This window comes from Oryctolagus cuniculus, chromosome 10, assembly GCF_964237555.1.
Source record: "Oryctolagus cuniculus chromosome 10, mOryCun1.1, whole genome shotgun sequence".
NCBI lineage: Eukaryota > Metazoa > Chordata > Mammalia > Lagomorpha > Leporidae > Oryctolagus > Oryctolagus cuniculus.
Window position 1 is genome coordinate 97,535,581 of NC_091441.1, and position 25,231 is coordinate 97,560,811.

Sequence of the window (25,231 nt, forward strand, 5' to 3'; positions counted from 1 at the left end):
CAGAATTGCTGGGGGACTCCCTGGGCAGGACACTTTGCAGGGGTCACTCCCACAAAAGGGGGGGCCCGGTGCCAAAGCCCCAGGAGGTTCTCTTTTGACTCGTCCCACCCCTAAGAAGGCACATGTGGCCACTTTGAGACCGGTCTCCAGGGATCTTGCCTGCACCTGCAGCCCTACGTGCTGGCCTCACTCCTGGCCTATCTTTCTTGTCTCTGTTCCTCAGATACCCATGTTTGTCCCATCTCAGATCTTTGCCCAGTCTGTCCCCAGCACCCAACACCCAGCACCCAGCTTGCCTCTCCTTCCCTCTCCTGCCTGCACGTGGGCCCCATTCATGCTTCATGGCTCAGATGTCCTAATTACACTCGTCCCTCCCCAACCTGTCCAGTCGACAACCGGCTCTGCCCATTGCAGACCCGATGACATTGTATGTGCTATCTGGCCATGATTCATCTATTTATTCGGCAAATATTTATGGCACCACTGGCTGTGTCTGAGCCCCTGCTGCGTGCGGGGGTACAGTCACGTCTGTCCCCTGGAGCTTCCTTCGGTAGAACACAACACAACAAGTCACCGGAGGAAAGCGAAGTAGAGAAAGGGAGGGCTGGATGACATTGTAAGTAGGGGGTCAGGGAAGGTTACAGAAGGGTGACATCTGAGCACAGCCCTGGTGATGGATGGAGCCACGTGGACACCGGCACAATAGCCAGTGCAAGAGCCATCGCTCTTCAAGACACAGGGTGGAGGCCGGTAGGGCTGGGCAGAAAGAGCTGGGGAGAGTGAGTGGAGCAGAGGCAGAGAAGTGCTGACTCAGACTGTCGGAGCAGAGAACGCATGAAGTCACACGCTTCTGAGTGACAGCGCAACATCAAGCTCTGACATGAAATGAAAGCTCATGGGAAGCTCCCCTCCCCCATCATAGTAGGTAGGCATAGCATTACGATTATGTTATAATTGAGAACACGGAGGCTGGAACAGGTGGTGTGATTCCTGCTAGCTCACCCCAGCTCGGAGGTGACAAGGGGCCGGCCAGATTCATCCCCAGATCTGCCTGACCCTGGGAAAGCCTGAGCAGGCCACTGGCAGGTGCAGGGCTGACTGGTGACACATGGGGCTTTCCAGGTGTAGGCTGGGCCGAGCTAGGTAGCGGGTGTGAACCCTGTCTTTCCAGCTCCTTTCTCTGTCCTACCCTTGGGTGGCCTTGGGAAATGGGTTGGAGAGTGGTGAAAGGATGACAATTTTTAAAGCATTTTTATTGCATTTAAAATATTTTATAATAATTTATAATAATTTTATTGTATTTATTTGAAAAAAGGTAGAGTTACAGAGAGGCAGAGGCAGAGAGAGAGATCTTCCATCCACTGGTTCACTCCCAGATGGCCACAATGACCGAGCCACGCCGATCCAATGCCAGGAGCCAGGAGCCAGGAGCCAGGAGCTTCTTCTGGGTCTCCCACATGGGTACAGGGGCTCAAGGACTTGGGCCATTTCCTACTGCTGTCCCAGGCCATAGCAGAGAGCTGGATGGGAAGTGGGGCAGCCAGGACTTGAACCAGCGCCCACATGGGATGCCGGTGCTGCAGCCAGAGGCTGAGTCCTCTGTACCGCAGGGCTGGGTCCCCTGACAGGCTCTTGCAGGGGAACTTGCCTGTGGGCTTTGTACCAGGACGCAGACCTCCCTGCTGTAGGGAAGTTTGAAGAGTTCTCCAGCCCCTTGACAAATCTCCCAGTTACAAACTTGGCATTTGAGAAGCATTTTACATAGTTTCTCTAAATTCAGTTTTCTTTTCTTTTTAGATTTATTTGTTTATTTGAAAGGCAGAGTTACAGAGAGGCAGAGAGAGAGAGAGAGAGAGAGAGAGAGAGGTCTTCTATCCGCTGGTTCGCCCCCCAAATGACCACAGTGGCCGGAGCTGGGCCAGTCCAAAGCCAGGAACCTAGAGCTTCCTCCAGGTCTCCCACGCGGGTGCAGGGGCCCAAGGACTTGAGTCATCCTCTACTGCTTTCCCAGGCCACAGCAGAGAGCTGGATGGGAAGTGGAGCAGTCAGGACTCGAACTGGCACCCATATGGGATGCTGGCACTGCAGACTGGGGCTTTAACCCACTGAGCCACAGCACTGGACCCATAAATTCAGTTTTCTACAGTACAAGCTTCTGTAGGCCAGCGGTATTCCATAGCTAAAACCTGAAACTCTACCTAACAACAATAAAATAATTCTCTAGTTTAATGGTCAGGTTTTTGTTTTTATTTATTGTTTTTGTTTAATAAAAAGAATTATTTACTTGAAAAGCAGAGCAACAGAAAGAAAGGGAGAGGGAGGGAAAGAGGGAGAGAGAGAGCTAGCGTGCAAGCGAGCGAGCTTTTTTTTCATGTGCTGACTCATTCTCCAAATGGCCGCCACAGCTATGTGTGGGTCAAGCTGAAGCCAGGAGCCAGGAACTCCATCCAGGTCTCCCACGTGAGTGGCGGTGGCCCAAGTAGTTGGTCTCTCTTCTGCTGCCTTCCTAGACATTATCGGCAGGAAGCTGGATCAGAAGTAGAGCTGCTGCACCCAATACATGCCAATCTTCATTTATTCCGTAATGCCCACTCCCACCCCAGTGTTTGGCTGGCAGGCAACAGAACAACCAGTAAAATGTGGATGTTGGTGGGAAGTCTTGAGAACTTAACAGTATTGAAGTTTCAGTGTGAGCGAACAACTACGCTTGTTTCAAGGATTTGAGTGTCTAAGTTAAATCTCCAACATAAAGGAACGAGTTCAATGCCAAATCACAAAGAAGCGATTAAATGTTATCTGCTTTCTTGTTTTGGCTGTTGCAGGTCTGAATGCCAGCTCCCTTCATGTATTGGTTTCAGAGTTTATTGAACCTGCCCAGAATTGCAGACCCAGGGACACACAGTCTTTGGTTTCAGTAGCGATAACCTCAGAACATGGCCAGATCCTAATCAGTGTTGGAGTCTTGACAAGTTGGCCAGGAGAGATGATGGAAGATTCCTGAATCTTGCAAAACATCCGGCTCAGGCCAATTGCAGATTGGGAATATGTCCATCGTGAGGCAGAGGAAAGAGCAAGAGACAGTTCGGCGAGAAAGGACGACCCCTGGTGGCCAGGTCCTGGGACTGTCTCCTTTTAAAAGTGTAATTTATTCATCTATTTTTAAGATTTATTTTATTTATCTGAAAGGCAGAGTTGAGAGAGAGAGAGAGAGAGAGAGAGAGAGAGAGAGAGGGAGAGAGAGATTGTTCATCCACTGTCTCACTCCCCAAATGGCCACAACAGTCAGGGCTGGGCCAGACCAAAGCCAGGAGCCAGGAGCCGTATCCAGGTCTCCCACGAGGGTGCAGGGGCCCAAGCACTTGGGCCATCTTCTACTGCTTTCCCAGGCCATTAGCAGGGAGCTGGATCGGAAGTGGAGCAGCCAAGACCTGAACCCGGCGGAACCTGGTGGAACCTGGCGGCGCAGGTGGTGGCTGTACCCCCTCCGCTACAGCACCGGCCCCCAGAAGTATAATTTACAACAGCTTTTCAGGGTGAAGGCCGCTTGCCCGGCTGCACCACTCTCTCGGATTACAAAAGGGAAGGCGGGCCTACACAGCAGAGGCGTTTTCCCCTGAGCTCATACAAGGAACTGGGGCGAGAACTGAGAACTGAATTCAGACCTCTCCACCCTATAGTTGCGATTTCCGGTGATTCGCATTCTTTTGGATGACAGGAGTCCTTCACGTTCGGAGGAGTGAGCCATTTAGAATTCCATAGGGGCGAGTAATTGCATCGCAATTTCTCGCGTGAAAACCCGGCCGCGAGGCAAGAAGCGCTTTAAAGCCACACAGACACAGGCCCACACCAGTCATCCACTTCCGGGATCCTTCGGCCCGCGCTCTGAGTAGTAAACCCCGCTCGCCCCCACGGCATCTTGGGAAATGTGTTTCCACCTTCCTCCACACACGAGGGCGCGGCGCGGCTTTGGAACTACATTTCCCAGAAGACTGCGCTCCCTTACGTCATCCGGGCGCCAGGCCGGTGGGGAGAGCCCTCGTCCTGGGCTTTTTAACTTTTCAGGAGGAATGAGTGGCGGCGGGCAGAGGCATTTGCTGGCAGCGTCCGGGGGTTTCCTGGCCTGGTTTCCGAGGCCGTGGTTCCAGCTTTACAGTTCTAGTTGCGTCAGGGGCCAAGAAGCTGAGGAGCTTCCCCTTTAATTGCGGTGGGTGGGGCGCTGCGACGCGCCCGGCGTTGCTATTGGCGGCGGTTGGGGGCGCGGAAACTGAACCGGCCGCAACGGCCTTCACTCCGCCTCCGGCTTCTCCGGCGCCGGTGGCCGCGCCAGCCCTGCCATGGCCGCGCCCAGCCTGGTGAGTCCCCTCTAGCGACCGCCCGGTCCTTCGTCTCCACTCCAGGCTGTTGGGAGCCTGGCCTGCGGGAGAGACGACTGCGAGAGGGGGACCGGGTTCCGAGTCGATCTTCTCTAGTCTGTTTACCGTCTCTACGGGGGCGCTGGGTGGGCACTACCGGGGACCCTGTGCCGGGCTGCTGGAGCGAACAGAATCCCTGCCTCCAGGGTCTGCATCTTCGCGAGGCTCGACTCCGGTGTGATCCGGAGCCGGGCGGCTGGATGGAGTGTTGTTGAAGGTGCTCTCCACCTCCGCGGGTGTGGACAGCTGGCCCTTGGGGTGCGTGGGACGGCCCAGGCCTGCAATATGACCTTGGCCATAGAGGAGCTCTCCAGAGCCGGTCTTGCTGAGAGAGTTCTTGAGATGGGCCTGTCCTCTGGCTGGGTAGTAGCCTGTAGCTCCTTTAGGCGTCCAAGGACTTGGTAGAGGGCCCAGAGTAGGATCCAGACCGGTTGACCTCTAATCGGATGCTCTCACTACGTCGACCTCATATATAAACCACCTTGGGGGAGAGGAGGCCTGGCGGGCAGGCAGCTGCAGAGGGAGACTTGACGGGCCGATGAACTTGGCTCTGCCTGTGAGCCCAGGGGTGAGCTCTCTTACCCGTGTTCTGAGAGGCGCTGGGAGGGCAGGAGGCGGAATGGAGCCGCTGTGGTTGTTGGAGGCCCTTCCCCCGCTGCCACTCCCCCTGCTGTTGAAAGGGTACTCATGCCAGGTGTTTCAGGGGGCGGGGCTGGGCACAGGGCTCCTGGGGCCTTTGTGCTTCAGCCCTGTGGAGCCGTGGTGGCTTTGCTCTGTGTCAGGGACTTTGTTTCCCAAGAGGAGTCTTCCGCTGGGCTCCCTGGACCGCCCCAGGTGCTTCTTAGAGGTTTCTCATGCTTGGGCTGGGGGCACGTCTGACCCTTCAGGTGCTGAGACACAAGCCGCTGCTGGCTGGCAGTGTCCCTGGAATAGCCTCTCCGTTGTCCCCCCAAGGCCCTATTTATTTCTCTGATGGTGGGTAGATTGTGCCACCACCCCCAGCCTGTCCAGGACTGACCTTCGAGCTTCCTGGCTGGTCCAAGTAGGTGCAAGTGTGTAAGATCCAATTCTTGGGGTGGGAGGTGCTAAAAGGCTCATTTTCTGTCTTTAAACGTTCTTTTTTTCTTTTAAAGATTTAGTTATTTGTTTGAGAGGGAGAGACGGAGAGAGAGATCTTCCATCCTCTGATTCATTCCTCAGACAGCTACAATGTCCGAAGCTGTGCTGATTCAAAGTCAGGAGCCAGGAGCTTTCCTGGTCTCCCGCGTGGATGCAGGGGCCCAAGCAGTTGGGCCATCTTCTGCTCTTTTCCCAGGCCATAAGCAGGGAGCTGATTGGAAGAGGAACAGCCAGGACTCGAACTGGCGCCCATTTGGGATGCCAGCGCTGTAAGCGGAGGCTTGGTCCACTATACCTCAGTGTGGCCCCTCTAGGCTTTTTTTAAAAAATGACTTTCTTGAGTTACTACCCATGTGCCGTAAAACTCAGGCTTGAAAGTATACAAGGCCGTGCTTGAGTACACGCACGGTGTCGTCCCGCCGTCCTCGCTGTGTGCTGCTGAAGCCCCGAGCTCCGCAGCCGTCACTTTCCTTCCCGCGAGCCCTTCTCCGCAGCTCCTGACCACCGCTAGTCTCCTTTCTGTCTCTGAAGATTCCGCTGCGACAGATGGAGTGGAAGCAGGGCCTTAGCGTCTGGTGCCTTTCACTCAGTGGTGTGTTTTCAGGCTCACACGGCGGAGCCCCACTCAGGGCCTGGCTCTTGTTGGAGACTGAGCGATATTCCATCCCGTCCCACGTTTGATTGGTTCAGTCGCCTGCTGATGGGCACCTGGGCTACTATGAATGATGCTGCTGTGAACATTTGTGTATAGGTTTTTGTGTGTGTGTGTGTGAAAAGATCTTAAAGATTGATTTATGTATTTATGTGACAGGCAGAGTGACAGAGATCTTCCATCCTGTGGTTCACTCCCCAAATGTCCACAGTGGCTGGGATTGGTCCAGGCCAAAGCCAGGAGCCTGGAACTCCATCCCAGTCTCCCATGAGGGTGATAGAGACCTAACTATTTTGGCCATCTTCTGCCCTCCCAGGCGCATTAGCAGAGAGCTGGGTCAGAAGTGGAGCCGCCAGGACTGGAACCGGGCCCACATGGGTTGTCGGTGCTGTAGGCCACAGCTTAATCTCTTGCAGCACAGTGCTGGCCCCTCGGCCATGTTTTATAGTTTTCACTGTATGAAGCTTGTGCTTTTTCTTGTTAAATTACTGCTGAATGTTTTTCTTGTATCGTGATGGTATTGTTTTATTTTTTGGATTACTCATTGCTAGTGTATGTAAAGAAATACAGTTGGTTTTTCTGTATTAATTTTGTATCCTACAGCCTTGCTGAACTGGTTACTCTAAAGGTTTTTAGCTGTCTGCAAGGTCACACCTTGAGCATTTTAACCCCTCCTGACTATTGTGGAAGAGTCTTGGCCCCAGGGAAGCCCCTTCCTCACCTAGGCTTCTCACACAGACCCTGGCTCTCCCCCAGGAGGACCCCTCGCTGGAGAGGCATTTTAAGGGCCACCGAGATGCAGTTACCTGTGTGGACTTCAGTCTCAACACGAAGCAACTGGGTAAGAGGAGGCATCTCACCCCAGACAGGAGCCAGGCTCCGAGCTGTGCAGGCCGAGCTCCTACCTGGGAAACGTGGTGTGCGGGGAGCAGAGCGTGGCCAAGGTGCGGGTGCTTTGTGTATACCTGCACTGTGCTTCCGCCTGCCGGCTCTCTGGGTGCTGGCCTCCATGTGCACCGGAGTGTGAGGTTAGGGGCTTGCCACGCTCACCAGCCTTTGCTGCCTGCCTGCCTCAGCCACCTCTTGAGTCTGTCCTGTGGAGTGGGCCCTGAGCAGCGACCCCTTTCCCTTGAGGTTTTTGTTTTTTTAAGATGTTAAAATTTATTTTAAAGGCAGAATTAGAGAGGGAGAGAGAGACAGAGAGAGATCTTTTATCCGCTGGTTCACTTCCCAAATGGCTGCAACAGCCAGCTCTTGGCCAGGCTGAAGCCAGGAGCCAGGAGCTTCTTCTGGTCTCCCGCATGGCTGCAGGGGCCCAAGTACTTGGGCCATCTTCTGCTGCTTTCCTAGGCACATTAGCAGGGAGCTGAATTGGAAGTAGAGCAGCCGGGACTCAAACTGGCACACGAATGGATGCTGGCTCACAGATGGCGGCTTTAGCTGTTGTGTCAGAATGCCAGCCCCCAAGTCTTTTTTTTTTTAAATTATTTATTGTTTGATTGGTTTTAATCTACTTGAAAGGCAGAGCAACAGAGAGAGCACTATCTGTCTTTTGGTTTACTTCCGCTGGTTTACTTATTAAATGCCCACAATAGCAGGGACTGGGCCAGGCTGAAGCCAAGAGCCCAGGACTCCATCCAGGTCTCCCACATGGTGGCAGGGCCCCTAGCACTTGAGCCATCTTCTGTTGCCTTCCGGGATGCATTTGCAGGAAGCCAGATTGGAAATGAAGGAACTGGAACTCATGGCACTTGGGTGTGGGATTGTGGGTGTCTCAGGTGGTGGCTCCACTTGCTGGGCCTAACGCCCATCCTTCCTTGAGCTGCCCCCAGTGACGCAGCACACCTTGTTGTAGACCTGAACTGGGCCCCGTGCTCCTGCTCAGTGCCACCTTGCCTGGTCGCCTGGGAGTCCATGCACTGCTTTGTGCCGCAGCTTTCCTGTTCCCATACTGGAGGCTCAGCCCTTCGTCCTGTCATCAAGGCCCCTGCCAGATGGCTGGCCTCATCATAGGCTGCAGGTTAGGGCAGCGGAAGTCCTTTACCATTTGTTTTGAGGACCTCCTTTGGGCCCTCTGCATGCTCAAAGACCTATTGGGTGGCCTGGCTCTCCAGTGTCGGGGGGACCTGCTCTCTAGTACCCTTGTGGTATGTCCGGGGGTCACCTCAGCCCCCATGGGGAGGAGGTTTTCGGAGCCCTGGGTTGCAACCCTGACTGGCACGTGAAAGGCCCCTTTAGGTCTGGGTCCTGTGTGGGCCTGCTGCTTGGAGAACTGCAGCCGCGGGCTCTCCAGCTCCCCGTGGCTGTCCCTGCAAGGGTGGGCTGCCCTGTTTGTGGGCTCTGAGCAAGGTGGAGCTGGACCTGCTGCTCCCCCTGCAACCCCAGCGTCCTGGCTCGGAGCCAAAGGTCAAAGCATCCCCCGCTCTCCTCAGCCAGTGGCTCCATGGACTCGTGCCTCATGGTCTGGCACATGAAGCCCCAGTCACGGGCCTACCGCTTCGCTGGCCACAAGGACGCCGTCACCTGTGTGAACTTCTCCCCCTCGGGACACCTGCTTGCTTCAGGCTCCCGTGACAAGACCGTCCGCATCTGGGTACCCAACGTGTGAGTTACAGCCTTTGAGGGGCTCGCTGGAGTCTGTGATCCTGGTGCCAGAGCTGCCTGCACCCAGGTCCTCTGTCCTGGCTCTGGACTGGTCCCACTGGGACATCTATCCTGGTTCCAAGGAGGTGTCATCAGGGGCTGGGGCTTCAGCTGGGGTCCCCCGCCAGGGTCAGGAGAGAGCCCCCTGGGAGGCCCTCAGCCATTCTTGCTTGCACGCGGGTGGGCTGGGGGGGCTCTGGGTGGCTCCTGTGGAGGCCTGGGCTGGCTCTGGGTGGCTGCCTGAGGGTAGGCAGAGCTTCGAGGGACCTGCTCGTTCCCAGCAGGGGTTCCTGACCCGGCTGCCTCTCCTCACAGCAAAGGTGAGTCGACTGTGTTCCGTGCCCACACGGCCACTGTGAGGAGCGTCCACTTCTGCAGTGACGGCCAGTCCCTCGTGACGGCCTCTGATGACAAGACTGTCAAGGTGTGGTCAACTCACCGCCAGAGGTTTCTGTTCTCCCTGAGCCAGCACATCAACTGGGTCCGCTGTGCCAGGTGAGCCTGGCCCTGCCTGGAGACCTTTGGGGAGACCTGGGTGTGGGGCGCCGGGGGGCCGCTGAGTGCCAGCTGTGGCCTCTCAGCAAGTTATATAGCCGCTCTTAGTGTTCCTGAGTCCGATTTCCTCGTCTGCGAAGATGGAGCCGGTCCTGGTTCCTGCTGCCTGTGTGTTGAGACTTCACTGAGCTGACGTGCGACAGCACCGGGCAGGCTCGCCTGCTTTCCCTTGGGCTGCTCTTCCCAGCATTGAATTTGGCTCCAGAGCAGCCGGTTGCAGTCTCGGCTTTGAAGGGGCATGGCGTGGCCGCTGGCCCTCCACTTGGAGTGGGAGTGGGTGCTGCGTGGCTGGGACAGGCGGCCCGGGGCCTTTTGGACACCTCTGGCCTGTTCGGTTCTTTCCAGCAGAGCCTGCTCACGTGTCCCATCCTGTGCTCCAGAAGAAGGGTTTGGGTGTGGCCAGAGGCTGCCTGGAAGTCCCCGGGGGTCAGCTCGGGACTGCCGGGCCATGTTCTGGGGGCCTCTAAGTGACTTGTTCTCTAGGGCACCTCCATTCCTTTACCCTGAGGTCTCATGATCAGAGTGCTGCGAACAGAGGGGCCAGGCCAGCAAACTGGCAGTCCCTGGGCCTTTGGTCCCTGGAACCTCTATGCCTGTTTGGTGGCAGATGGTGTTTTGGCTCTCCTGCAGGACCTGGGAGCAAACTAATGACACTCAAGGGGACTTTTCCCCATGGTCACACGATCATAGCGCCATGGGCACCAGTGCTGGAGCTGTGTATACGTCGTGCCACTCTGCGCTTGCTGGGAGATAGGCGCTCTTAGTGTCTGTCTCACAGCGTGGAAGCTCCTTGTGCAGACACACTCGGGGTCCAAGCAGGGCACGTAACCCCAGGCAGTTCCTGGGCCCTGTAGCAGGTGTGCAGTGAAGGACGGCTGTGGAAGATGGCGTGTGGTGCCCAGGACGTCTGTTAACTGGCAGTGTGACTTGTGCTCTGTCTGGCTCAGGTTCTCCCCTGATGGGCGGCTCATCGTGTCTGCCAGTGATGACAAGACTGTCAAGCTGTGGGACAGAAGCAGCCGGGAGTGTGTCCACTCCTACTGTGAGCACGGCGGGTGAGTCCCAGTTCCAGCCTCCTGCAGCTGCCCCAGCACAGAGCACAGGCCCGGCACGGGGAGCCCGGTGACCCTCAGGGCCAGTGCCCTGAGGCCCAGCGGGCTTCCCTCTGCAGCTCTCTGTTGTGTACCTCTGCATCTTTATGTGGGTGGGCAGTTCGGCCCCGACTCCATCCCACAAGGGGGGGGGGGATGCTCAGCCTCAAGCCCCGCGCTTCTTCACTTCCTAGTTCTCCGAATTGTACCGTGTGTCTGTGAGCCATTGACCTGGGTCCCCCAGGTGCGTTTTGAAGCTCCTTAGATATGTTAGCTGTGGTGGTGGCTTTAGGAGTGAAGGCCTCATCCAGTGAGGGAGAAGCTGCGCTGGAGGAGGGCCTCGCCTGTTCCAGGACTCTCAATGGATCCCTCCCTCCTTAGGCTGGGAGCCACAGGCGAGGGCTCCTCCTGAGTGCATGCCTGGTACTAGCCTGAGTATCACTTAGGTGTGCATTGGAGGCCTGAGGCCTGTCTCCTTGAGCCAGGTGGGCCAGCAGCCCTGTGCCCTGCTGGACTGTCTCATCTGAACTTCAGCTGGCAGGACCTGCCCTGCAGCCAGCCCTGGCAAGGGTACCAGCTTCAGCTCTGAAAAACCCCGGCACAGCCTGGCTAGCCTGGGGTCTGAAGACAGCTTTCTCTACTTGGGTTTAAAAACGGGTGGTGGTGCTTGGTTCCTGCTGGTGGGGCTCGCTTCCTGCTGGGCCACCTCAGCTGACTGGGCGTCTGCTCTCACAGGGCTTGTTTCCCCTTGACCAAGTGAAGAGCAGGGCTGGGAGGGGACGTTCTGTGCTCAGAGAGCAGCATGAGCAGACATGCAGGGGTGGGGTGTTCTGGACACTTGGGGTCCATCCCAGGACCAGGCAGGCCTCCCGTGGTGCACAGTGGTCCCTGTCTTTCCAGCTTCATCACCTACGTGGACTTCCACCCCAGTGGTACCTGCATTGCTGCGGCCGGCATGGACAACACAGTGAAGGTGTGGGACGTGCGGACTCACCGGCTGTTGCAGCATTATCAGTGTGAGTCCGAATCGGCTCCTGGGCCCATGAGAAGCCAAGGAGGGACCGTGCTGGTGCTGGCGCTGGGTTCATTGCTGCACTGCTTCACACGCTCCTGAGGGTGGCCTTGGGCGGGGAGGCGTCCCGGGTCTGCGGGATCTTCCCAGGCTGTCCTGGCTTGGAACCTTGGCCAGGAGGAAGCATGCTGCTCCCTGGCTTCACCAAGCCCTTTAGTGGCCATCTGTGAGGTGGCACAGTCACATACACGCAGGGCCACACGGGGAGTCCTCAGTGGGTCTCTGGCCAGGGCTCCCTTGAAGGCCACTGCTCAGGGGCTCTCCATGTCACTTGCCTCTCCCTGTGACGGGGCCTTGCCTTCCAGGGCCAAGATGACAAGCCTTGATCTGTGGTGAAGGGGGCAGAGCTGCCAGGAGAAGTCAACGAGGATGGGAGGAGTTTGGCCACCTCTGGCCCCTTGGTGTCCCGCTCAGATAACATGGGCCACATAGAGGGTTCATTTAACCAGGGGCCAAGTGCAGGATCCAGACCTGCAGCTGTGCATCTTGACCTAATGCTGGTCCTTAACAGTCAGGGCAGTGGGCAGTTGACATGAAGACAGTGAGACTCCAAGGGTGAGGGCAGACATGACACAGGATGCACTCGCTGAAGTGCTGGGGAGTGGAATAGGTCTGAGAACAACATGACTGGGCGGGGCCATGCGAGCCCTTAGTTCTGGGTATGGGCTCAGGAGGAACTGGGAGTTGTGCAGGAGGCACAGGAGGGCCAAAACTAGGAGGGAAGCTGAGCTGGAGTTGTCTGAAGAACTGTCGGCATCGACTTGGACTGAATTTGAAGTGCAAGGGCTCATGTCCACAATCTACACGAGAAGGACACAGCTGGACACAGGTGCGAGGCTTGGGGCTTGGAGCTGCCCCGACACCCCCCAAAAACCCTTGCAAGCTGGCTCTCAGCTGTTTGAGGATGGCACTTTGTTGGGGCACTCAGGGTGAGTGGACCTCCCAGGAAGGGGCAGAGCAGGTCTGGAAAAGCAACACGGCTGGGGAGGGGGCTCTGCAGTCAGCTCTGGCAGTCTCGGGCTGTGATGCTGGGACAGAGAGGGCCCTTCTCACAGGTGCTGTTGGTAGCTAATGATTGTTGCATGTCAAGAACTGAAGGGGTGGGGACTGGTGTTGTGTTGTAGTAAGTACAGCTGCTGTTTGCCATGCCTGTGTCCCATATGGGCACCAGTTTGTATCCCAGCTGCTCCACATGCGATCCAGCTCCCTGCTAATGCACCTGAGAAAAGCAGCGGAAGATGGCCTAAGTGCCTGGGCCCCTGGAACCTACATGGGAGACCTAGAAGAAGCTCTTGGCTTTGGCCTGGCCCAATCCTGGCTGTTGTGGCCATTTGGGAAGTGAACAAGTGGATGGAAGATCTGTCTGTCTCTCTTTCTGTAACGCTTTCAAATAAATAAATCTAAAAAAGACAAGAAAAGAAAAAGAAAAAGAAAGAGAGAGAGAGAGAGAGAGAGAGAGAGAGAGAGAGAGAGAGAGAGAGAAACGAGGGAGTGTTGGCAGAGAATGGGACCAAGGCACAATGTTTGTGGTGGTGTCTTTTCAACCTATTGTCAGTTGGGGTTGGTCTAAACCTGGAGTACCGTGAAAAGCCACCAGATGGCAGTAGCCGGCCACTAGAACCAGTTATTTCCTGCACAGGGAGCCCTGGGGTTTGTCACTGATGCACTTTCAGACAGAGGCTTCTAGAACAGAGCAGCAGTGGGATCTGCCATCCACTTGGAGGCCACAGCTCTCTCTCCCACTTCTTGCTTCGATGCTTTGCTTTTGCTCTGGGCCAGGCCTGATTAAGATCTGGGGGGTTGGGGGAGGGCTTGGACAGAGATGGGGGGGTTGATGAGGTAGTGCAGCGGTCACGAGGGCAGGCCCTGTGTCCTTTCGGTAAAGAGGATGGTAATAGGGCTTCTTCGTGGGGGTTGTGAGATGGAGAATGCGTGGGGAGATGCGGGGTGTGTGGTCTGTCCCACGTCAGTCTTGACACTGTGAGCAGAGGGTCTCCGTGTGACTGAGAGGGTGTGGGCCCATCGCTAATAGACCAGGAGCCTCGCCCTGCTGCTCACCGCTCATAGCAGCAGGTTCCCGTTGGTGGGCCTTGAATCCTGTCTGTGGCTCAGGGTCCCAAAGATGTGGCTTGACTGAAACACTGGGACGGGGCCCATCACCCGAGGAATAAACAGATTGAGGATAGCAGTCTTGAGAGCCTGCGTGGGTGAGGGCTGGTGTGCCCCATTGACTGTTAGGTGCGTTGTCTGTGCCCAATGTCGGTGTGAGTAGGGAGGGCTTAGACCCAGGGGATGGATTGTGCAGACCGAGTAGAGACAGGCACTGACCTTGTGGAGACTGAGGGACCAGGGGGCCCCAGCATCTGGGCTGTGAGCAGGACTGGGCCCCCGCTACTGAGGAGGCACAGGGGGACCAGGGGCACAAAGCCTCCAGAGGAAGGGGTATGAGCCCACCTCCCAGAGCTGAGGGCTGAGGTGGGGTGTGGAGGTGAGCCCTGTCTCATGGAGAAGGTGGGTACCAGGGAGAGGGCCCTGCGCTCCTGCAGGGAAAGGGCCGGGCAGGGCCGGGAGGTGTGGGTGGACTCAGACGGGCGCCAGGGCCGAGTCCTGTGTGGAACTGGGTGTGTGCTGCTGGCAGGCTCTGCCCAGAAGCTCAGCCTGCTCTTGCTGCTGTCCTTACCTCTTGGGCCAGAGCCCTTCGTGGGCCGGCCACCCCCCGTCCCTCAGCAGCGGAGGCGTGGAGCACCTGTAAACACACCAGTCCCCTCTGCGCTCATTGCCATGCCCTGGCACAAGGTGGTTATTCTCAGGAGAGCAAACCCCACGCGTGGCCCCCAGGCCCACCCTCGGGGCTCCATGCGCTGGGCTGCTCTGAGCTCACTGGGCAGAGGGCTTGCACCTCTTTCCCTCTTGCTGGAGGAGGAAACTACCTGGGTCTGCTTCCATCCAGAGGCTCCCAGAGAGCTCCATGGCTAAACCCCTCTGCTGAGGGGCCCCCTCTAGGGGTGCGATGGGATCCCTTTGAGGCTGATTCCCCGGGAAGCGCTTGCAGCCCTCAGGCAGCTCCTGGTCTGTTTTCTGTCCCTGACCTCTAAGAAACCCAGGGAAAGTTTGTAGGGGCACATTGATGCCTCCTGTCTCTGCTGGTGGCTCTGGGCAGGCACCAGGCACTGTGAGTGGCCTTCAGGTGGCCAAGGCTGGGGGCTTTCCTGGGAGGATTTGTAGACAGGCTGCCCCATGGGTGCACTTGCTAGAGACCGCTTCCTGTCCCTGGGTGGGCTGTCGGGGCTGAGGCCTGCCTAGGACTCTGGGCCCCAGCAGGCAGCTGGGCCTGTTTGCCTCAGGCTGCCAGCAGTCTTCTCGGGCACAGAGTGCCTTGGCTGCAGCCTGCCACTGTGGGGAGCAGTTCTCACTTCCCAGCTCCTCAAGGAGTGGATGGGCTGGTGGAGCTGGGGGCGCCGGTCCGCATGGAGCTGGGCCAGGCTCCATATGCTGTGAGCCCACGTTACGACTGTTCAGACATCTGAGCAGCAGCCCCCGCCCCGGACCCAGAATGTGCCTGTCTGTAGGCACGTGACAGGCCTGAGGCAGCAAGGCAGGGCCACTCTCCATGATCCACAGGCCCACAGCTGGGAGCTACGCAGCTGGGTCGCCACCTCGGAGTCCCTGCACTTGGCGTTCCGCCCACCATCCCATGTGGGGTTCCTTGCACTGGGGCAGCCCCAGTCATTGGGCTCCTGAGGGCCCTGGGAGAGGTTGTATCCTTGGCTGGCTGGCAGCAGGGCCTGACTTGTGCAGTCCCAAGTCATCTGTCTGCATGTCCTTGGCATGCCCTGCACTCCTGTACCACGCAGACCTGGGCATGCAGGTTTTTGGGGTTAGCAGGGAGCAGGGCGGGCCTGCATCTTTTCAGTGTTTGGAGACTGAAAGGGTTGTTCTGGATGCATTGTCCCATCCTCCCAGATCTAGCCCCTGACTTGGCTTTCCCCATCATCCCGAATTGGACGTTTGCATAGCATGAACAGAGTGCCTTTGCCTATGGATCCTACAGCCACTGTGTCACTTGTAATACCGGTGGTGCCACGAGAAGCCCCCCTGGGCTCTTTGAGGTGAGCTGACCCCTTTCTAGCAGGGAGTGGGGTGTGGGCTCAGCTCTGGCCTGGTCTTCCCATGAAGATAACCTCCTACTTGAGCGCCTAGGCTTTCTCCGGGCCCCTTGGCCAGCTGGGAGCCCACTGGGCAGGGGGCTCAGGTTTGCCCAGGGCCTCTTTATGCAGGCAGTGTGGGCATTTGAATTGCTGGTACTCAGGTACTCTCCTTAGGCCACCTGCCACCCACGCTGGGACCTGTGTGTTCCTGGTGTTTGGGGGCAGGGCTGTGGCAGCCTTGTGCTGCTTTCCTCGGACTCCTGGTGAGCTGTGCAAGTTTGATGCTGATGTCTCTCACTCAGAGGTGGGGCTCTCTCTCTTTGGGAGTGGTTGGGAGGTAACAGCCAGGAGGTCACAGCTGCCACTTGAACAGCCTCTGTGTCCTTACTGCCATGGAGCCACCAGGAAGGCCTGTGGAAGAGTGGGTCACTGTTGGACAGTCGTTGTGCAGAACATCGAGACAGGAGGCTCCCACCCCGGGGCAGCCTGTGCTGGGGGCACTGTCATGCAGGGCCCCTCCCCACCCCTTCCTCAGTGGCAGGGAGGCAGGAGAGTGAAGGCGGTGTGGCTGATGCACAAGGCAGGGGAGCAAGTGGGCGAGGCAGGTTGGTCCTGGTGTCCAGGGCAGCTCCAAAGCCTGCCCGGGCCTCTTCTGAGGTGTCCACCCCACCCAGGAGGCCTTTGGTATTGCTGACATTCCTTGGGGAGTGGACTTCCGTTGCTTCCTCTAGGGGAGACCCTCCCCTCCATGGGCCCAGCCGGGAGCTGGGGCTTCCCTGGGCTGCTTGTGCACTCCTTTCCTGCTCACCCTCCTGCCTCAGTGCTCCTCTGCCAGCCTCGACTCGGGTCACAGGCTGCCAGACTGCAGGGCAGGACGAGGGTGCCTTCCCTGGAGCTCGGGGAGGCCCGTGGGCCAGGGGTGAGGTCACTCCCGTTAAGTCGTTGTCGGTGTGGTGAGGTCAGTGCTGCGGGCTGTCTCTCAAGGCTGGCCTGTGGGGTTGAGGGGTCCGGATGGCAGGACTGCCCAGACAGGTCATTCTGCCTCCTTCCCCTGCGTTCCTGGCCGGTGTGGACCAGCATCACTGGTGCCCAGGAGCCTGGGGCACAACCATGTCTCTGCTCGGGCTGTGCGTGTCGGCGCCAGCCTGAGGTGCCTGCAGGACCCAGCCAGGCCGGGCCTCCTGCCTCCCTGAGCAGAACGTACTTGGAGGGGAGAAATAGAGTTGATCTTACCCATCCCTTAGCTCTGCCTTTGAGGTGACTGAATTCCAGGGGTTCTAAAATTTTTCTCCAGAAGGTTGCAGAGTAGAGATGAGAAGCCCCTGATCCTGGCCTCCCCCGTAACCCCTGCTCTCAGTCTGCAGCTTCTGTCCGCGTTGCTCTCTGGGTCTGCACCATGTATGTCTTCACACATGGGCGGTGACCGTCCTGCTGTTTGTGGTGCCCGTTGGCTGCTGCTGGGGTTGGTTATGGCTTTTTTCCTCTGCTCTTTCTGCCTCTCATTTTGATAAAGGTAGAGGGGTGCTGGGCCCTGTGCCCATCACCCTTGGTGACCCTGAGTGTGGGGACACCCTGTGCTTCCTGAGTGCTCCCTCCTGCCCCGGCTGCTCCTCTGCCAGCTTCATGGCAGGTGGGGGTGGGGGCAGCCTTCGTCCCAGAGCAGCCACGGGTCCTCTGTACTCCACCACCTCCAGGACCGACTGCAGAGACCCCATCGGCCCCCTCCAGGCTGCCTGCTGGGGTTGCTGGCACCTGGAGGGTGTTGTTCAGATATAAATATCGTTGTTATATAAAGCTTGGCTGAGTCCCCTAAGTGTGCTTGGGAACATGTCTCTGCACTCCGCAGCACACCAGTACTTCAGCTGAGCTGGCATGGAAGGGCCCCGTGTGCCCTCCGTGGGCTCTGCTGGGGCTGTCTCCTGGTGGCTGTGTTGATGGGTCCTCCCTGTGCCAGGGTGAGGGACAGTTTTTGAATCTGCCCTTCTGTTTGTGTCCGTGTTGACTCTGGCACTTGGGGTTCCCTTCTCCCCCCGCCCACACCTGTGGCAATGGCACAAGGCACCAGGGTGCCCCCGTAGCAACTCCGAGAGTCCACGGTCCTGCTGGTCCATGTATTGGCCTTGGAGTTTCTCCATCCCCATGGATACTGCCTGGGTCTGGCCTGGCTCCACCAGCTCCACAAGAACAGGTGCTCAGCCCTGAGGAGAGGCTGTGTCCCTCCCAGGGCTGAGGACATGTGGCCTAAGCACCTGCCCATCACCCGCTTTCTCACTGGGTGCCAGGTGCTAAGCCAGGAGCCAGGGATTCAGCACGGCCTCATGGGGTCTCATGGGAGACCCAGGTATGGGTGAGGCACTGCACATAAATGTGAACAGTGAGCAGAAGTGGGCACCACGAGTCCCAGTGAAGAGGTCAGGAGAAGCTTCCTGGAGGAGGTGGCTCCAAGTGTGGACTTGAGGTCATGGAAAGAGGAGGCCAGAGTGTCCCAGGCCCGTTGGGAACAGAGGTATAAAGTTTCCATGGCTGGGTGTCCGGGCCCTGAAGCCGAGGGACGCCAGGGCAGATAGTGGGGCTTGGACTGGGGCCTTGGGAAAAGGAGAGTCATGGATGGGGCAGGTCAAGTGACAGGACCTGGGGTTGCGTGGGACCTGGGGACTGAGGTGAGGGACATCCATGGGGGCCTCAGGGTCCGCAGCTCAGGTGGTGCAGAGGCCTCTTGAGCATAAGCTGGCAGCATGCCCATGGCGCCCCTCCCTGCAGGGGCAGGCCTGCACATGGAGAGCCTGGGGCCCAGTGCACTGGGCTAGGGAGGGGTGGGCTGGGGAAGCTGCGATCGGACCCGGTCCTGAGTGCTTCCTGAGACTGTTGAAACCATCTGCTTGCCTGCCTCCTACACAGGGCAGTGGCATCATCTGGGCATGGTGAGGGTTCAGTTCTCCACTGGATCTCCCTCACGTAACAGTGTGCAGCACAGACAGTGCTGTGTTGAGCTCTCTGTCCTGCACCAGCACCACTGCTCAGCGTCGTGGGAGAGGGAGAGGGAAGGCGCGATTGCTCTCACTTGCACATTGCTCTCTGCCTGCTCTTGGCTGTGGATGAGCCTTCTCCCACCTTTTGTCATGCGCTTCTGAGAAATTCTGCGGGGCTCCCCCACAACTCTGTGTGCAATGCCCCCTCTGGCCCGGCCCCGCAGGCCTATGCCTAACCTCGGCCCCAGTTGCCTGTCTCAGGCCTCGGCTGTGCACTCTGGGCCTCCCAGGCAGCGCCTGACTGATGTCCTTCTCTCAGTGCACAGTGCGGCCGTGAACGCCCTCTCCTTCCACCCCACGGGAAACTACCTGATCACAGCCTCCAGCGACTCAACCCTGAAGATCCTGGACCTGATGGAGGGCCGGCTGCTCTACACACTCCACGGGCACCAGGTGAGGGCAACCGTCTGGCATGAGCAGCGTGGACTGGGGTGCAGGGCTGGGCTTCCCCCAGGGGGAGTTCTTTTAGAGTTCACTGTGGTTCTGTCACAGCCTAGGCAGTGGAGCAAGAGGCAGAGGTGGGCTTGCCAGCTGGGAGATGGATGGAGGCCTTTCCCTGTGCTGTGGGCATTTCACTGGGCCTGGGACTGAAGCTCCCAGGAGGGAACATGGGCATGAAATTAGAGGTGTGGGGGCAGTGCTGGGGGGCTGAATGGAATCTTTCCCCTAATGGCCTCCCCCATCCTCGTGGTTGGCAGAGCCATGGAATGCATGTGAGTTACCTAGGGGTTTGGGAATGGGCAGATATGGATGCCTTTAAAAACAGAGCACAGGTGTTTTGCAGAGGCCAGGGATAAAGGAAACCTGTAGATGAGTTGTTTGGGAGTTCCTGGCATTGAGTCAAAGCATCCAGTAAGTACCCTGGACTCCCTGGGTGGGCAGTGGCCATCACGCAGGTGTCTGTGGGCCAGCTCTGGAGGCTGGGCAGTGGGCAGCTCTCTTTAGCAGCTGGCCTGGAGTCTCCTGTTGGGACATTGTCACCACGCACAAGTAGGGCAGATTTTAGGTTTATTACCTTCTCTATCTCTGAGGAGGAGGCAGGCTAAACAGGGGGCAGGGTTGGGCCTTGGGGGCTATGGGAGGCCCTGGGGTGTGCATGTATCGGGCCTGCAGCCAGGTGTAGGGTGTCAGGCCAAGCGCTCTCTGAGCTGTTGTTCAGGCTCTCACTGCCATCTGAGTTAGGGCACATGGGGGGCATTTGGCCATGGTTGGTGAGTGGGACATGGGCCTTTTCTTCTGCATTCATGGCTGGCTCAGCTTTGGGTGACCCTTATCTGCCCTGTCAGATAGCCCATGTTCAGGATCAGCAGGCTGGGCACAGCCAGGTGTACTGTCTGCTGGGCCTGGGTGACTCCTGGTCCTAGTGTCAGCCTGTAGGGCCCTCCTCCGTTGGCCTTGAGCGTGGCAATTATTTCGATTCACGTGGAGCCAGTTCATCATAACCAGGAGGCCATTCCAAAACCACGTGAATACTGTGACCACTCTTGCTGCCCCAACGAGAAAAAAGCAAACCTGAGAGGCAGTGCACAGACAGAGCATGTTAAGTGGTCACCCAGGCCTTTTTCTCTTGCTGTGAGTGTTCTTTCAACAGCTGACTCCCTTCTTAGCCTGAGAACATCTGAGTGTGGCGTCTCAAATGTCGCTCCCAGTGCCCTGGCATGGCATCCAGTGCACAGAGGCAAACTTACTGACATCGTCCCCCCCTGGGGAGTGATGCGTTCATGAGCGGGAGCCGTGTATGCTCCATGGAATTTCTGGGTCACTCCTTCACGATACCCAAAGGGAGAGAGAAGAAAGAAGCGAGCTGACCTCTGCTCATTCTGTCTGTCCATCGATTGCCCCTCAGCTCACTGATCTGATCTGGGCACCAGGCATAGGAAATGGATGCACTGATGCCACCTCCAGGAGTTCTTGGTCTGGGAGGCAGAGGACTGGGGAGGCAGCAGAGCTGAAGGCAGGGTGAGACACGTTAGGAGACCCAAGGTATGAGGCACTTGGACGGTAGAGTGAGAGTGGGCAGGCCCTGCCTTCCTCTCCCGGGTACAGCTCGCGTGTAGAAGGTGGGAGTCAGGATTTGAGGCTCAAAGGATTTTCTGTTCTCAACCCCCCAAACTCCCCATCAAATATAGAAACTTAGGGTTTGTTTGCCATAGTTTTAAGGGGCCCTTCATTCTGGGGTACCTGGGGGTGGGAGCCCCTGGGCTTGACTTGCTCAGGGTTCTGCAGGCAGGGGCTGCACTGACTGCCCTGTCCCTCGCCTCTTCCTAGAGGATGCTGGTCCTCTCCTTGTTTTCTTTAAGCCCCAGGGTGAGACTACCGTGTGCTCCCAGCTGGCGGGGGAGCTGGTGCTGGGTTCTCTAGAGGCCATGGTTGAAAGATCTCCAGTGTGGTCAGACAGGCCCAGTTCCCTTCCCCTCCCATGGTGTGGGGCTGCTGCCTTGAAAGGGCTTTCTCTTGGGGTTACTTTAAAAAAAAGATTTATTTATTTGAAAGGCAGAATTAGAGAATGAATTTTTTTAAAAAACTTTTTTTTTTTTTTTGTCAGGCACAGTTAGACAGTGAGAGAGACAGAGAGAAAGGTCTTCCTTCCATTGGTTCATTCCCTAAATGGCCACTATGGCTGGCGTGCTGTGCCCATCCAAAGCCAGGAGCTAGGTGCTTCTTTCTGGTCTCCCATGCGGGTGCAGGGCCCAAGCACTGGGCCATCCTCCACTGCACTCCCCAGCCACAGCAGAGAGCTGGACTGGAAGAGGAGCAACCGGGACAGAATCCGGCGCCCCAACTGGGACTAGAACCCGGGGTGCCGGTGCCACAGGCGGAGGATTAGCCTAGTGAGCCACGGCGCTAGCCTAAAAAACTTTTAAAATTCTTATTTTTTTATCTATTTATTTCTAAAGATTTTATTTACTTGAGAGGGAAAGTTACAGACAGAGAGAGGCAGAGACAGAGAGAAAGGTCTTCCAAATGCTGCTTCACTCCCCAAATGGCCACAACTGCTGGAGCTGGGCAGATACGAAGCCAGGAGCTTCTTCTGGGTCTCCCACGTGGGTACAAGTACCCAAACACTTGGGCCATCTTCCACTGCTTTCTCAGGCCACTAGCAGAGAGCTGGGTCAGAAGAGGAGTAGCCGGGACACGAACTGGCACCCATATGGCATGCCGGCGCCGTGAGCAGAAGCTTAGTTTACTACGCCACAGTACCGGTCCCCGAGAGAATGATCTTCAGTCCTCTAGTTGACTCCCTAAAAGGCCGCAACAACCAGGCTGGGCCAGGCAGAAGCTAGGAGCCAGACACTCTATTCGGCTCTCTCACATGGGTACAGGGTCCCAAGCACTTGAGCTTTTTCTGCAGTCCCAAGCACACTAACAGGGACCTGGGCCAGAAGTGGAGCAGCTTGGCCTCAACCGGCACTCATCTGGCATGCCAGTGTCACAACCTGCTGCACAATGCCGGCCCCTCTTTTACGGTACTCATTAATGAGATGGAAGTAACTTATCATTGAAAAGTCCAGTTTGGGGGGCTGATGTGGGTGTGTGAACGTGGGAGCACTTAGGGGACAGGGCTGCTTGAGAAGGAGCTTTCCCCATGCAAGGCCCAGCTTGTCCTCCTGGCTGTGTCGCTGGGTTTGGGTGATTCCGAGTCAGCTGATGTTGGCTCCTAAGGGAGGTCAGTGCAGGTGAGCAGCGTCACTGTGGGCAGCTGTTTAAAATATAGAGCCTGCCAGCCAGACCGAACACCTAGTGCCTGTAGAGCCCCCATGGTCAGGAGCAGGCCTGCTTGTCCCTTTCTAAGAGGATAGGTCCCATCTAAGAGGATGGGCCTGGGCTGTACCTGTGGCTCATGAGAGTTTGCGAGATACTCTCGGGCATGTTTGGCTCAGCTCCAAGAAGAGTTCTTTTATAACCATGCTGACTCATTGGGGGCATACCATGCCTCTGCTGAGCCCCAGGAGAGGTCCTGGCTGGGGCTGTGTCACAAGGGACTGACCCTTCCCCCGTTGGCGGCCAGAGCTGCACCCAGATGCTCTATGGCAGTGTATAGTCCTTGCGGGCTCCCTGCTTGTAGGGTCCATGCCCTGCTTGTCCTTGCAGGAAGGTGTGCAGCCTTTGTGACTTGAGCTTTCGCATCCTGTCCTAGGAGGCAGTGCTGTAGGGGGGGCTGGTGCCCATGTGCCTGACTGAGCACAGCGGCTGCCCGCCACTTCCTCGATGGTGAACTGAGCAGCCCCAGTGCCCCTTGTGTGGGTCCCAGCCCCGGGGAATTCTGTCCCACAGAGAGGGAAGATGGCACATTAGAAGCACGTAGATTCCAGGTAGTGAAACCAAGAGAGCAGCCATGGCCTCTTGCCTCTTTGAGGGCAGAGCTGGGACAAGTGGCTACGTCTGTGTAGTTTCCACCACACTCATGTGCCACACAGGGCTTTTCAAATCCAAGTTGTGATTTCCTTCTTGTTTTTAGATCACTGGTCTGGGTACGATGCCAGCAGGCCTCTTGGTCACCTGTGTCCCACGGAGCCTTGCTGCTGCATGACACTCTTCTGGTCCACAGGAGGGAACCTCATGACACCTTGAACTTAGAAGACATCCTTGTAGTCGTCTCCGGGCACTGTCCCACGAGAGCTGCCGAGGTAGCACCACCAAGCTGTTTGGCCGGTGGGGCAGCAACCTCCTTGTGCTTTTTATATACCTTTGAGTAGTGGACAGCGTAAGCTGGGGAAGAAGCCAGAAGAGCCCTTGCCTGGGAGACTGGGGCGCTTGGGCCAGGGGAAGTGCCTCTGTCCTTGATGTGGGCAGGGCTGAGTGAGCCCCTCAGGGGAAATACGGGGGAGGCTCAGGGGGAAAAAGGAGGGTCAGGGCGGCAGTGCTGTCTGGTTCGAGGCCATAGTCACCCTGATGTGCCTTTCAGTTGTCTCCCAAGACACAGGAAGTGTCAGGACAGAGGGACTTGCCGAGTGCCAGGCTATGATCAGGATCACCCTGCACAGCCTCTCGGTCTCTTGGGCCAGACCTGGATGCTGGCCTTAGGGCAGTGCCCCAGCCAAGGAATAGGACCACATGAGCAACTGGTGATTCTGTGGTGTATTGGCCACACTTCCCAGTGTTTTGACAGGCTCATTCAATGGGGCAGGAGGGTTGTCTTAGTCCATTTCATGCTGAGGTAACTAAATACCTGAGAACGAGTCATTTGTAAAGAACAGAGATTTCTTTCTTTTTTTTTCTTTCTTTCTTTCTTTGTTTTATTTATTTTTTTTTAAGATTTATTTATTTGAAAGTCAGAGTTACACAGAGAGAGAAGGAGAGGCAAAGAGAGTCTTCCATCCGCTGGTTCACTCCCCAGTTGGCTGCAACGGCCGGAGCTGCGCCAATCCGCAGCCAGGAGCCAGGAGCTTTTTTGAGTCTCCCACATGGGTGCAGGGACCCAAGGACTTGGGCCATCCTCTGCTGTTTTCCCAGGCCATAGCAGGGAGCTGGATAGGAAGTGGAGCAGCTGAGACTTGAACCAGCGCTGATATGGGATGCCGGCACTGTAGGCGGTAGCTTTACCTGCTGTGCCCCAGCACCAGCCCCCAGAGATTTTCTTTCAGTTCTGGAGGCTGGGAAATCCAAGATCAAGGCACAGACATCTGGTGAGGGCTGCTGTCTGCTTCCAGGACGGTGCCTTGGTGCTGTGTCCCAGGCGGTCCTGCAGAAAAGGGCACCAGACTCTCCGTGCAGCCCTTGTATGAGGGCCCCTCATCCCGTTCAGGAGGACAGGGCCCTCCGGACGCAGTCCCCTCCCGGAGGCCGCAGCTCATCCCGGTTCAGGAGGACAGGGCCCTCCGGACGCAGTCCCCTCCCGGAGGCCGCAGCTCATCCCGGTTCAGGAGGACAGGGCCCTCCGGACGCAGTCCCCTCCCGGAGGCCGCAGCTCATCCCGGTTCAGGAGGACAGGGCCCTCCGGACGCAGTCCCCTCCCGGAGGCCGCAGCTCATCCCGGTTCAGGAGGACAGGGCCCTCCGGACGCAGTCCCCTCCCGGAGGCCGCAGCTCATCCCGTTCAGGAGGACAGGGCTCTCCGGACGCAGTCCCTTCCCAGAGGCCGCAGCTCACCCCGGTTCAGGAGGACAGGGCCCTCCCGACGCAGTCCCCTCCCAGAGGCCGCAGCTCCCAAGACTGTCGTATTGGGGATTCAATTTTGGCATGAACTTTGGAGGAGACAAAACCATTCAGACCACAGCAGGGGTCATGGTTCCGAGTTTGCCGGAGGCCTGAAGACTGCTGAGCTTCACTCCTGCAGTCCTGGTTTTGGGACTTTGAGTTACAAGAGGGGAAACAGGGAGAGAGGCTGACAGTCTCCTCTGTGTGCCCGTCAGTGGTTAGGTCAGCCTTCAGGAGAGGACTGGGGGGTTCAGCGCTGTGGGTGCCATACTCTGGGGACAGGTCTGGGCTGCAGCTGGGGTCCACGTGGCTCCTCGGAAGCTTCTGTGGGGTATATGTTGCTGAGTGATTTGGGGGTGGCCCAGAGAGCTAG

The 25,231-nt window shown here is 57.4% G+C and overlaps 1 protein-coding gene across 8 annotated transcripts in view; it reads left to right on the plus strand.

The window, feature by feature from the left end:
• Positions 1-3,996: 3,996 nt before the first annotated feature.
• POC1A (POC1 centriolar protein A) overlaps positions 3,997-25,231 on the plus strand; it is a 76,122-nt gene continuing 54,887 nt past the window's right edge. The window contains exons 1-7 of one of the 8 annotated variants that reach the window (XM_051852358.2): positions 3,997-4,352; positions 6,940-7,024; positions 8,616-8,787; positions 9,142-9,321; positions 10,329-10,436; positions 11,373-11,488; positions 18,981-19,114. In XM_051852358.2, the coding sequence (XP_051708318.2) occupies positions 4,335-4,352; positions 6,940-7,024; positions 8,616-8,787; positions 9,142-9,321; positions 10,329-10,436; positions 11,373-11,488; positions 18,981-19,114 (813 nt within the window). In that variant the 5' untranslated portion in view covers positions 3,997-4,334. Of the gene's footprint in view, positions 4,353-6,786; positions 7,025-8,615; positions 8,788-9,141; positions 9,322-10,328; positions 10,437-11,372; positions 11,489-18,980; positions 19,115-25,231 lie in introns of all 8 variants that reach the window. The other 7 variants (XM_070050755.1, XM_051852362.2, XM_051852361.2 and 4 more) reach the window with 7 other exon arrangements.